The 13,497-nt window shown below is 42.1% G+C and overlaps 1 protein-coding gene across 1 annotated transcript in view; it reads right to left on the bottom strand.

The window, feature by feature from the left end:
- The window catches only part of MND1 (meiotic nuclear divisions 1), a 484,477-nt gene that overhangs the window by 338,883 nt on the left and 132,097 nt on the right, over positions 1–13,497 (bottom strand). Inside the window, exon 5 of the mRNA XM_053703752.1 lies at positions 9,848–9,922. Within this exon, the coding sequence (XP_053559727.1) occupies positions 9,848–9,922 (75 nt within the window). The remainder of the gene's footprint in view (positions 1–9,847; positions 9,923–13,497) is intronic.

The following is a 13,497-nucleotide window of genomic DNA, read 5'->3' as shown; positions in this document are numbered from 1 at the left end:
GGAACAGGATGAATAACTCCCATTTTTAGCAGGTCTTCTACACAATGTAAGAATGCCTGTCTTTTTATGTGGTCTGAAGACAATTGAGACCTGTGGAACCTCCCCCTTGGGGGAAGCCCCTTGAATTCCAGAAGATAACCTTGGGAGACTATTTCTAGTGCCCAAGGATCCAGAACATCTCTTGCCCAAGCCTGAGCGAAGAGAGAGAGTCTGCCCCCCACCAGATCCGGTCCCGGATCGGGGGCCAACATTTCATGCTGTCTTGGTAGCAGTGGCAGGTTTCTTGGCCTGCTTTCCCTTGTTCCAGCCTTGCATTGGTCTCCAGGCTGGCTTGGCTTGAGAAGTATTACCCTCTTGCTTAGAGGACGTAGCACTTGGGGCTGGTCCGTTTCTACGAAAGGGACGAAAATTAGGTTTATTTTTGGCCTTGAAAGACCTATCCTGAGGAAGGGCGTGGCCCTTACCCCCAGTGATATCAGAGATAATCTCTTTCAAGTCAGGGCCAAACAGCGTTTTCCCCTTGAAAGGAATGTTAAGTAGCTTGTTCTTGGAAGACGCATCCGCTGACCAAGATTTCAACCAAAGCGCTCTGCGCGCCACAATAGCAAACCCAGAATTTTTCGCCGCTAACCTAGCCAATTGCAAAGTGGCGTCTAGGGTGAAAGAATTAGCCAATTTGAGAGCACGGATTCTGTCCATAATCTCCTCATAAGGAGGAGAATCACTATCGATCGCCTTAACTAGTTCATCGAACCAGAAACACGCGGCTGTAGTGACAGGGACAATGCATGAAATTGGTTGTAGAAGGTAACCTTGCTGAACAAACATCTTTTTAAGCAAACCTTCTAATTTTTTATCCATAGGATCTTTGAAAGCACAACTATCTTCTATGGGTATAGTGGTGCGTTTGTTTAAAGTAGAAACCGCTCCCTCGACCTTGGGGACTGTCTGCCATAAGTCCTTTCTGGGGTCGACCATAGGAAACAATTTTTTAAATATGGGGGGAGGGACGAAAGGTATACCGGGCCTTTCCCATTCTTTATTTACAATGTCCGCCACCCGCTTGGGTATAGGAAAAGCTTCTGGGAGCCCCGGGACCTCTAGGAACTTGTCCATTTTACATAGTTTCTCTGGGATGATCAAATTCTCACAATCATCCAGAGTGGATAATACCTCCTTAAGCAGAGCGCGGAGATGTTCCAACTTAAATTTAAATGTAATCACATCGGGTTCAGCTTGTTGAGAAATTTTCCCTGAATCTGAAATTTCTCCCTCAGACAAAACCTCCCTGGCCCCCTCAGACTGGTGTAGGGGCATTTCAGAACCATTATCATCAGCGTCCTCATGCTCTTCAGTATCTAAAACAGAGCAGTCGCGCTTACGCTGATAAGTGGGCATTTTGGCTAAAATGTTTTTGATAGAATTATCCATTACAGCCGTTAATTGTTGCATAGTAAGGAGTATTGGCGCGCTAGATGTACTAGGGGCCTCCTGAGTGGGCAAGACTCGTGTAGACGAAGGAGGGAATGATGCAGTACCATGCTTACTCCCCTCACTTGAGGAATCATCTTGGGCATCATTTTCAGTGTCACATAAATCACATTTATTTAAATGAGAAGGAACCCTGGCTTCCCCACATTCAGAACACAGTCTATCTAGTAGTTCAGGCATGTTAAACAGGCATAAACTTGATAACAAAGTACAAAAAACGTTTTAAAATAAAACCGTTACTGTCACTTTAAATTTTAAACTGAACACACTTTATTACTGCAATTGCGAAAAAGTATGAAGGAATTGTTCAAAATTCACCAAAATTTCACCACAGTGTCTTAAAGCCTTAAAAGTATTGCACACCAAATTTGGAAGCTTTAACCCTTAAAATAACGGAACCGGAGCCGTTTTTAACTTTAACCCCTTTACAGTCCCTGGTATCTGCTTTGCTGAGACCCAACCAAGCCCAAAGGGGAATACAATACCAAATGATGCCTTCAGAAAGTCTTTTCTATGTATCAGAGCTCCTCACACATGCGACTGCATGTCATGCCTCTCAAAAACAAGTGCGCAATACCGGCGCGAAAATGAGGCTCTGCCTATGATTAGGGAAAGCCCCTAAAGAATAAGGTGTCTAAAACAGTGCCTGCCGATATTATTTTACCAAAATACCCAGATTAAATGATTCCTCAAGGCTAAATATGTGTAATATATGAATCGATTTAGCCCAGAAAAAGTCTACAGTCTTAATAAGCCCTTGTGAAGCCCTTATTTACTTTCTGAATAAACATGGCTTACCGGATCCCATAGGGAAAATGACAGCTTCCAGCATTACATCGTCTTGTTAGAATGTGTCATACCTCAAGCAGCAAAAGACTGCTCACTGTTCCCCCAACTGAAGTTAATTCCTCTCAACAGTCCTGTGTGGAACAGCCATGGATTTTAGTAACGGTTGCTAAAATCATTTTCCTCTTACAAACAGAAATCTTCATCTCTTTTCTGTTTCAGAGTAAATAGTACATACCAGCACTATTTTAAAATAACAAACTCTTGATTGAATAATAAAAACTACAGTTAAACACTAAAAAACTCTAAGCCATCTCCGTGGAGATGTTGCCTGTACAACGGCAAAGAGAATGACTAGGGTAGGCGGAGCCTAGGAGGGATCATGTGACCAGCTTTGCTGGGCTCTTTGCCATTTCCTGTTGGGGAAGAGAATATCCCACAAGTAAGGATGACGCCGTGGACCGGACACACCTATGTTGGAGAAATAAGTATTTACGCCATATTTTATGGTAAATTTTCCTGGTAACAGGTTTCCTAGCCTGTATTAAGGTATCAATCACTGACTCCGAGAATCCACGCTTTGATAGAATCAAGCGTTCAATCTCCATGCAGTCAGCCTCAGAGAAATTAGATTTGGATGTTTGAAAGGACCCTGAATCAGAAGGTCCTGTCTCAGAGGCAGAGACCATGGTGGACAGGACGACATGTCCACTAGATCTGCATACCAGGTCCTGCGTGGCCACGCAGGCGCTATTAGAATCACCGATGCTCTCTCCTGTTTGATCCTGGCAATCAATCGAGGAAGCATCGGGAAAGGTGGAAACACATAAGCCATGTTGAAGACCCAAGGTGCTGTCAGAGCATCTATCAGCACCGCTCCCGGGTCCCTGGACCTGGATCCGTAACAAGGAAGCTTGGCGTTCTGGCGAGACGCCATGAGATCCAGATCTGGTTTGCCCCAATGATGAAGCAGTTGGGCAAACACCTCCGGATGAAGTTCCCACTCCCCCAGATGAAAGGTCTGGCGACTTAGAAAATCAGCCTCCCAGTTCTCCACGCCTGGGATGTGGATCGCTGACAGGTGGCAAGAGTGAGACTCTGCCCAGCGAATTATCTTTGAGACTTCCAACATCGCTAGGGAACTCCTTGTTCCTCCTTGATGGTTGATGTAAGCCACAGTCGTGATGTTGTCCGACTGAAACCTGATGAACCTCAGAGTTGCTAACTGAGGCCAAGCCAGAAGAGCATTGAAAATTGCTCTTAATTCCAGAATGTTTATTGGAAGGAGTCTCTCCTCCTGAGTCCATGATCCCTGAGCCTTCAGGGAATTCCAGACTGCGCCCCAACCTAGAAGGCTGGCGTCTGTTGTTACAATCGTCCAATCTGGCCTGCGGAAGGGCATCCCCTTGGACAGATGTGGCCGAGAAAGCCACCATAGAAGAGAATCTCTGGTCTCTTGATCCAGATTTAGCAGAGGGGACAAATCTGAGTAATCCCCATTCCACTGACTTAGCATGCACAATTGCAGCGGTCTGAGATGCAGGCGCGCAAATGGTACTATGTCCATTGCCGCTACCATTAAGCCGATTACCTCCATGCACTGAGCCACTGACGGGTGTTGAATGGAATGAAGGACACGGCAAGCATTTAGAAGTTTTGATAACCTGTCCTCCGTCAGGTAAATTTTCATTTCTACAGAATCTATAAGAGTCCCTAGAAAGGGAACTCTTGTGAGTGGCAATAGAGAACTCTTTTCTACGTTCACCTTCCACCCATGCGACCTTAGAAATGCCAGAACTAACTCTGTATGAGACTTGGCAGTTTGGAAACTTGACGCTTGTATCAGAATGTCGTCTAGGTACGGAGCTACCGCTATGCCTCGCGGTCTTAGTACCGCCAGAAGAGAGCCCAGAACCTTTGTAAAGATTCTTGGAGCCGTAGCTAACCCGAAGGGAAGAGCTACAAACTGGTAATGCCTGTTTAGGAAGGCAAATCTTAGATACCGGTAATGATCCTTGTGAATCGGTATGTGAAGGTAGGCATCCTTTAAATCCACTGTGGTCATGTACTGACCCTCTTGGATCATGGGTAAGATGGTTCGAATAGTTTCCATTTTGAACGATGGAACTCTTAGAAATTTGTTTAGGATCTTTAAGTCCAAGATTGGTCTGAAGGTTCCCTCTTTTTTGGGAACCACAAACAGATTTGAATAGAATCCTTGCCCGTGTTCCGACCGCGGAACTGGGTGGATCACTCCCATTAGTAAGAGGTCTTGTACACAGCGTAGAAACGCCTCTTTCTTTATCTGGTTTGCTGATAACCTTGAAAGATGAAATCTCCCTTGTGGAGGAGAAGCTTTGAAGTCCAGAAGATATCCCTGAGATATGATTTCCAACGCCCAGGGATCCTGGACATCTCTTGCCCAAGCCTGGGCAAAGAGAGAAAGTCTGCCCCCCACTAGATCCGTTTCCGGATCGGGGGCCCTCACTTCATGCTGTCTTAGGGGCAGCAGCAGGTTTTCTGGCCTGCTTGCCCTTGTTCCAGGACTGGTTAGGTTTCCAGCCCTGTCTGTAGCGAGCAACAGTTCCTTCCTGTCTTGGAGCGGAGGAAGTTGATGCTGCTCATACCTTGAAGTTACGAAAGGCACGAAAATTAGACTGTTTAGCCTTTGGTTTGGCCCTGTCTTGAGGCAGGGCATGGCCCTTACCTCCAGTAATGTCAGCGATAATTTCTTTCAAGCCGGGCCCGAATAATGTCTGCCCTTTGAAAGGAATATTAAGCAATTTAGATTTAGAAGTCACATCAGCTGACCAGGATTTAAGCCACAGCGCTCTGCGCGCTTGAATGGCGAATCCGGAGTTCTTAGCCGTAAGTTTGGTTAAGTGTACTACGGCATCAGAAATAAATGAATTAGCTAGCTTAAGGGCTTTAAGCTTGTTCATAATCTCATCCAATGGAGCTGTGCTAAGGGTCTCTTCCAGAGACTCAAACCAGAATGCCGCCGTAGCAGTGACAGGTGCGATGCATGCAAGGGGTTGTAATATAAAACCTTGTTGAACAAACATTTTCTTAAGGTAACCCTCTAACTTTTTATCCATTGGATCTGAAAAAGCACAGCTATCCTCCACCGGGATAGTGGTGCGCTTAGCCAGAGTAGAAACTGCTCCCTCCACCTTAGGGACCGTCTGCCATAGGTCCCGTGTGGTGGCGTCTATTGGAAACATTTTTCTAAATATAGGAGGGGGTGAAAAGGGCACACCGGGTCTATCCCACTCCTTGTTAACAATTTCTGTAAGCCTTTTAGGTATAGGAAAAACGTCAGTACACGCCGGTACCGCAAAATATTTATCCAGCCTACATACTTTCTCTGGAATTGCAACCGTGTTACAATCATTCAGAGCCGCTAATACCTCCCCTAGTAATACACGGAGGTTCTCAAGCTTAAATTTAAAATTTGAAATCTCTGAATCCAGTTTACTTGGATCAGATCCGTCACCCACAGAATGAAGCTCTCCGTCCTCATGTTCTGCAAATTGTGACGCAGTATCAGACATGGCTCTACTATTATCAGCGCACTCTGTTCTTACCCCAGAGTGATCGCGTTTACCTCTTAATTCTGGCAATTTAGATAGTACTTCAGTCATAACATTAGCCATGTCTTGCAAAGTGATTTGTATGGGCCGCCCTGATGTACTTGGCACCACAATATCACGCACCTCCTGAGCGGGAGGCGAAGGTACTGACACGTGAGGAGAGTTAGTCGGCATAACTTCCCCCTCGTTGTCTGGTGATATTCTTTTAACATATAAAGTTTGACTTTTATTCAAAGTAACATCTATACATTGAGTGCACAAATTTCTATTGGGCTCCACATAGGCCTTTAAACATAGTGAACAAACAGATTCATCTGTGTCAGACATGTTTAAACAGACTAGCAATAACACTAGCAAGCTTGGAAAAAACTTTTAAATAAATTTACAAGCTATATAAAAAACACTACTGCGCCTTTAAGAAACATAAAAATGTGACACAGTTGAATTAACAATGAACCAAATATGTTAAAAAAACCAAATTTTAACAGAAAATGTATAAAGTTAGCAGAGGATTGCACCCACCAGCAAAAGGATGATTAACCCCTTAATACCCAAAACGGATAACAGTTGAAATAATAAACGTTTTTATCACAGTTAAACACACTGTCACAGGTCTGCTGTGACTGATTACCTCCCTCAAAACTAGTTTTGGAGACCCCTGGGCTCTGTAGAGACGTCCTGGATCATGAAGGAAGAAATAGGAAGACTGTGACTAAATTTTTACTGCGCAATAAAGCGCTAAAATAGGCCCCTCCCACTCATATTACAACAGTGGGGAAGCTCAGTAAACTGTTTTCATGCAGAAAAAAACGACAGCCATGTGGTAAAAATCATGCCCATAAAGTTTTATCACCAAGTACCTCAGAAAAAACGATTAACATGCCAGTAAACGTTTTTAAAATTGAAAATTATGAAGTGTTATTAATAAGCCTGCTGCTAGTCGCTTTCACTGCAGTTAAGGCTCAAATATTACTTTAATATTGACAGTATTTTCTTAGTGAAATTCCATTCCCCAGAAATACCTCAGAGTATACATACATACTTATCAGCCTGATACCAGTCGCTACTACTGCATTTAAGGCTGCACTCACATTACATCGGTATTAGCAGTATTTTCTCAGTCAATTCCATTCCTTAGAAAATAATTTACTGCACATACCTCCTTGCAGGTGGGCCCTGCATGCTATCCCCTGTTCTGAAGTTACCTCACTCCTCAGAATGGCCGAGAACAGCAAGTGGATCTTAGTTACGACCGCTAAGATCATAGAAAACTCAGGCAGATTCTTCTTCTAATGTTGCCTGAGAACAAACAATACACTCCGGTGCCGTTTAAAATAACAAACTTTTGATTGAAGAAATAAAAACTAAGTTTAACACACCACAGTCCTCTCACACGTCCTATCTTTAGTTAGGTGCAAGAGAATGACTGGATATGACGTAGAGGGGAGGAGCTATATAGCAGCTCTGCTTGGGTGATCCTCTTGCACTTCTTGTTAGGGAGGAGTTATAATCCCATAAGTAATGGATGACCCGTGGACTGACTACACTTAACAGGAGAAAAGCAAGATTGTTGTTTTCAAATAACTGGTTTAATGTTTGTCTATGTATTGTGGGGGCAAATTAGGGCATAAATCCCCCCCTTGATGTAGTACCATTTACCTATAGTACTGTCAAGTAATCACTTATGCCATGGTTATCAGCCAATAGCTACTTAGACTTTCTTTGAAAGAGGGGTCTCCTCTTTTTTTCAAACAAAGTGGTGACTTGTCCCACTGTATTGATTGTTTTGGGGTGCTAGAGCCCCTTTTATAGCCAAGAGTATGATTAAAGACAACTAGAAAACAGGTGATTGTCATTTCTACGGCAATCGCCAGCTATCTAAAGGTACATAAGGGCCCCTCTTTTTAAAAAGCGTAACTTGTGCTTTTATGTCAGGGGCACTTGCTTATGTGTTGTATTGCTGTCTATAGTGGATAGGGGTTCTTTTGGAGCCACTGCCCCAATACAGTAAATACATTAGGTAGACCCCTCATTGGAAAAAGGAGGTTCTACCACTCTGATTTTTATGAAGGGGATAGGGGCTTTAAAAGTGCCCCCCTTCCCCTTTATCCAAAAATGCACTGGTGTGTCCTTGAAGCATTACCATGGTGATTACCTGAAATTTAGAGGGGATGTGACTTCTCATTTAAAAGAAGGCAATTCCCTCTTTCACATGAGATGTATGTGATCACCCTTAAAGTAGCATTAACCTGCAGCTACATTTAAAAGTACTGCTTTCCTGAGGGAAAGGGCTTCGCTAACAGAGTCCCTATCGCCTTCTTGTTTGTGCTAGAGGTATAAGTGGCCCCTTATATGGAAGGGCAGACACTCCTATTTTAAAATTAGGGGGTCACCTGTTCCTCTAGCATAAGGGTAAATGGGGGGCCTTGTTTAAGTCCCCCTCCCTCTCAGGTTAAACAGCACTTTTAAGTGCAGATCATTGCCTGTAACCTCTTATCTGAAAGGACAGACTCCCCTCTTTCAAATGAGGGGTCTATTTTTTGTAAAAAGCATGTGATCACTGAAAATTGTAAATAACTTACAAAACCTGGTCTCTGCTTGTGCTAGAGGGATAAGTGGCCACTAAGTTGTACCTCTAACACAAAAAGGGGTTGACCCCTCCACCCCCTCAGGTTACACATTACTTTTAAGAGTAGCTATAGCCACTTTAACGGTGATGATCTGCATCCTACAGGGGTGTGCAACCCATTATTTGAAAAGAAAGTTTCCCCTCTGTATGGAAGGGGCTTCTTGTGCAAGTAAAATGCAGATGATCAATGAAAAATGGTAATAACATTAAAAAGCAGGTAAAGCACTTAAGTACAGTTCTACCTGAGGGAGGTGAGCTCTGACAGAGCCCATATCTCCCTCCATTTGCACTAGAAAGACAAGCAGGCACCCCTCTTTCAAATGAGGGGTAACATCACCACAAACAGAGGGCAAGACATTTACTCTGTTAGAGGCCCACTCCCTAAGGTTAAAGAGCATTTTAAGTATGTTGCAGGTAATCAGTGATCACCTGCAAATAACAAGGGCATGTGACCCCTCATTTGTCCCTATAAGTCCTCCACCAGCCCCCTGGTTTAGCCTCCACTACTACCTGAGTTAACATGGAGTTTCCATCCCTTGTGATGTCACCACATGCTCCCATAAAAACATCACACTGCTCATCAGGAATAGGCAACAATAGGAAGGGAGACTGCAATCACCTTACCCCTCTCCAGTAAAAGGGGTCCCTATGATACGGATTGGAATAGGGACCCCATTGAATGATAAAACATAGTTGTAATCCGCGCTGAGTGGATGTGCATGACAACCATGGGTGCATCCCAGGGATTAAAAAAAATTCATCACTGAATAAGCATGTGCATTCAGCTTACTTGTGCAAGCAAGTGGATTTGAACGCACAATTAAAGTGCTAGCAAAAAATGACATAACTTTTCTCTATGGCATTTTTTGCAAACTAAAAGTGCAATATCTGCAATTCTGAATACATTTTTCATATAAACGTGTACATACCGCTTACCAACCAGTGTAATGTCAAGAGACTTAATTTGTTACATACTTTCATTTGTCACGGATTTTGTCATATACAGGTGTACTCGGTATTCAAAGCCCAGACACACGAGATATGCACAAGTGGAACCGCTATTAGATCTGTTGCACACAAATAGTTATGTCACTGTAATAAGCACACAGTGTAGGCTGTCAAGGCACAATTTAATTTATACCATGAGTGGACAAAAACCATTGGAGACAGGGCTCCTACAGTTGTATTTATAAAATGTTTTACAAAGTTAACCTTTTAGATTTTGTCTGACCACAACATTGTCAGACAAATACAGTCATTTTTATCCACTATGACTCAGAATGGTAAAGTATAAGTATTCCATAAATCCAACAGCATGTAATTCTAAGTTAATACAAAACGTATATACCGTATCTTGACGTCCAACTTTTGCTTTTTCAACACTTTGCTGTAAGGTATTTTTTTTCTGGTTAGCTTCTGTGAACTAAAAGAAAAGAGCAAATGTGTTAAACATTAAAATAATTTTTGTTATTCAACTGAGTAATTCTAATAACTGTTGAAAATACAATATAAAATAGACAAGGGCGATTGGGTGTTTTGTTTTAAAGTGAATGCCGAATATGGCCGCCACCAGCAGTCGTCATCTTTTTTTCGGAGCTGGATTTCTTCTTGTTAAAGTGCAGCACAGAAAGATTTGGATTTGCACAGATCTTAGTGTGCTGAACTTTCACAAGAAATCCAGCTTAAAAAAAAAAAAAAAAGCCAAATGCAGCTAGAGGCTGCCATATTCGACCATCGTTTTACAAGGTAACACCCAAATGCATGTCTAATATACAACTAATCTAAAATGAATAAATATGCACGTTTCAGGAGATGGTAACCCCAGAACATGCACATTTGAATGCATATTATTGCATTTGAATGCCCAGATAAATGAGGTTGCTATGCTTAAAAGGGATAGTATAATCAAAATTAAAAGCTTTTATGATTCAGATAGAGTATGCAATTTTAAGCAACTTTCTAATTTACTCCTATTATCAAAGCTAAAATGTAAGCTTAGATGCGGGCCCATTTTTGCTTCAGAACCTGGGTAGTGCTTGCCAATTGGTGTCTAAATGTAGCCATCCAATCAGCAAGCGCTAATCAGGTGCTGAACCAAAAATGGGCTGGCTCCTAAGCTTACCTTCCAGCTTTTTTAAATAAAGATACCAAGAGAACGAAGAAAATTGATAATGGGAGTAAATAAGAAAGTTGCTTAAAATTGCATGCTATAACTGAATCATGTAAGTTTATTTTTGACTAAACTATCCCTTTAAATAGTTTGTTACATTACTTAAAATCTGTTTTCACAATGTAATGCTAAGACAAAAGGGATAAACAAAACATACTTAAAAGGGACACAAAAAACAATCACCTAGATTACGAGTTTTGCGTTAGACTTAAAAAGCAGCGTTGGCCGGTCCGAACGCTGCTTTTTAACGACCGCTGGTATTATGAGTCTTGCAGGTACAGGTATACCGCTCACTTTTTTTGGCCAGACTTGGCAATACCGCAAATCTACTTACGTAAATTGTGTATCCTCTTTTTTCAATGGGACTTGCATAGCGCCGGTATTACGAGTCTGCCAAAAACTGAGCGGTAGACCCTCTCCTGTCAAGACTGGTACCGCATTTTAAAGTCAGTAGTTAAAGAGTTTTACACTACAAAGCCGTAGCATAAAACTCTTAACTAAATTGCTAAAAAGTTCACTAACACCCATAAACTACCTATTAACCCCTAAACTGAGGCCCTCCCGCATCGCAAATACTAAAAACATAATTTATGTAAGAACTTACCTGATAAATTCATTTCTTTAATATTGGCAAGCGTCCATGAGCTAGTGACATATGGGATATACAATCCTACTGGGAGGGGCCAAGTTTCCCAAACCTCAAAATGCCTATAAATACACCCCTCACCACACCCACAATTCAGTTTAACGAATAGCCAAGCAGTGGGGTGATAAAGAAAGTAGTAGAAAGCATCAACAAAGGAAATTTGGAAATAATTGTGCTTTATACCAAAAATCATAACCACCATGAAAAGGGTGGGCCTCATGGACTCTTGCCAATATGAAAGAAATTAATTTATCAGGTAAGTTCTTACATAAATTATGTTTTCTTTCATGTAATTGGCAAGAGTCCATGAGCTAGTGACATATGGGATATCAATACCCAAGATGTGGAGTCTTCCACTCAAGAGTCACTAGAGAAGGAGGGAATAAAATAAAAACAGCCATATTCCACTGAAAAAATAATCCACAACCCAAAAATTTTTCACTTTTGAAAGAAAAAAACTTAAATCAAAAGCAGAAGAATCAAACTGAAACAGCTGCCTGAAGAACTTTTCTACCAAAAACTGCTTCCGAAGAAGGAAATAAATCAAAATGGTAGAATTGAGTAAATGTATGCAAAGAGGACCAAGTTGCTGCTTTGCAAATCTGATCAACTGAAGCTTCATTCTTAAAAGCCCACGAAGTGGAGACTGATCTAGTAGAATGAGCTGTAATTCTCTGAGGCGGGGTTTGACCCGACTCCAAATAAGCTTGATGAATCAAAAGTTTCAACCAAGAAGCCAAGGAAATAGCAGAAGCGTTCTGACCTTTCCTAGGACCAGAAAATAAAACAAATAAACTGGAAGTCTTCCTGATATTTTTAGTAGCTTCCACATAATATTTCAAAGCTCTTACCACATCCAAAGAATGTAAGGATCTCTCCAAAGAATTCTTAGGATTAGGACACAAGGAAGGGACAACAATTTCTCTACTAATGTTGTTAGAATTCACAACCTTAGGTAAAAATTGAAAAGAAGTCCGCAAAACTGCCTTATCCTGATGAAAAATCAGAAAAGGAGACTCACAAGAAAGAGCAGATAGCTCAGAAACTCTTCTAGCAGAAGAAATAGCCAAAAGGAACAACACTTTCCAGGAAAGTAGTTTAATGTCCAAGGAGGAGAAATTGATTTAATGACAGGCTTAATACGAACTAAAGCCTGTACAAAACAGTGAATATCAGGAAGTATAGCAATCTTTCTGTAAAAAAAAAAACAGAATTTATGCTTACCTGATAAATTTCTTTCTCCTACGTGTGTCCGGTCCATGGCTTCATCCTTACTTGTGGGAATATTCTCTTCCCCAACAGGAAATGGCAAAGAGAGCACAGCAAAAGCTGCCCATATAGCCCCCCTCTGGCTCCGCCCCCCAGTCTTTCGACCGACGGTTAGGAGAAAAAGGAGAAACCATAGGGTGCCATGGTGACTGTAGTGTATAGAAAGAAAAAATTTGAAACCTGACTAAAAGCCAGGGCGGGCCGTGGACCGGACACACCGTAGGAGAAAGAAATTTATCAGGTAAGCATAAATTCTGTTTTCTCCTACATTGGTGTGTCCGGTCCACGGCGTCATCCTTACTTGTGGAAACCAATACCATAGCTTTAGGACACGGATGAAGGGAGGGAACAAGTCAGGTTACCTAAACGGAAGGCACCACGGCTTGCAAAACCTTTCTCCCAAAAATAGCCTCCGAAGAAGCATAAGTATCGAATTTGTAAAATTTGGCAAAAGTGTGCAGAGAAGACCAAGTCGCTGCCTTACATATCTGATCAACAGAAGCCTCGTTCTTGAAGGCCCATGTGGAAGCCACAGCTCTAGTAGAGTGAGCTGTAATACGTTCAGGAGGCTGCCGTCCGGCAGTCTCATAAGCCAATCGGATGATGCTTTTCAGCCAAAAAGAAAGAGAGGTAGCAGTAGCTTTCTGTCCTCTCCTCTTACCAGAATAAACGACAAACAAAGATGAAGTCTGTCTGAAATCCTTTGTTGCATCTAAATAGAATTTTAAAGCACGGACCACATCTAAATTGTGTAACAAACGTTCCTTCTTCGAAACTGGATTCGGACACAGAGAAGGAACAACTATTTCCTGGTTAATATTCCTGTTGGAAACCACTTTTGGAAGAAAACCAGGTTTGGTTCCCACTCCCCCGGATGGAAAGTCTGACGACTCAAATAATCCGCCTCCCAGTT

This window comes from Bombina bombina, chromosome 2 (genome assembly GCF_027579735.1).
Source record: "Bombina bombina isolate aBomBom1 chromosome 2, aBomBom1.pri, whole genome shotgun sequence".
Classification (NCBI taxonomy): Eukaryota; Metazoa; Chordata; class Amphibia; order Anura; family Bombinatoridae; genus Bombina; species Bombina bombina.
This window is presented reverse-complemented; position numbering and strand designations above follow the sequence as displayed.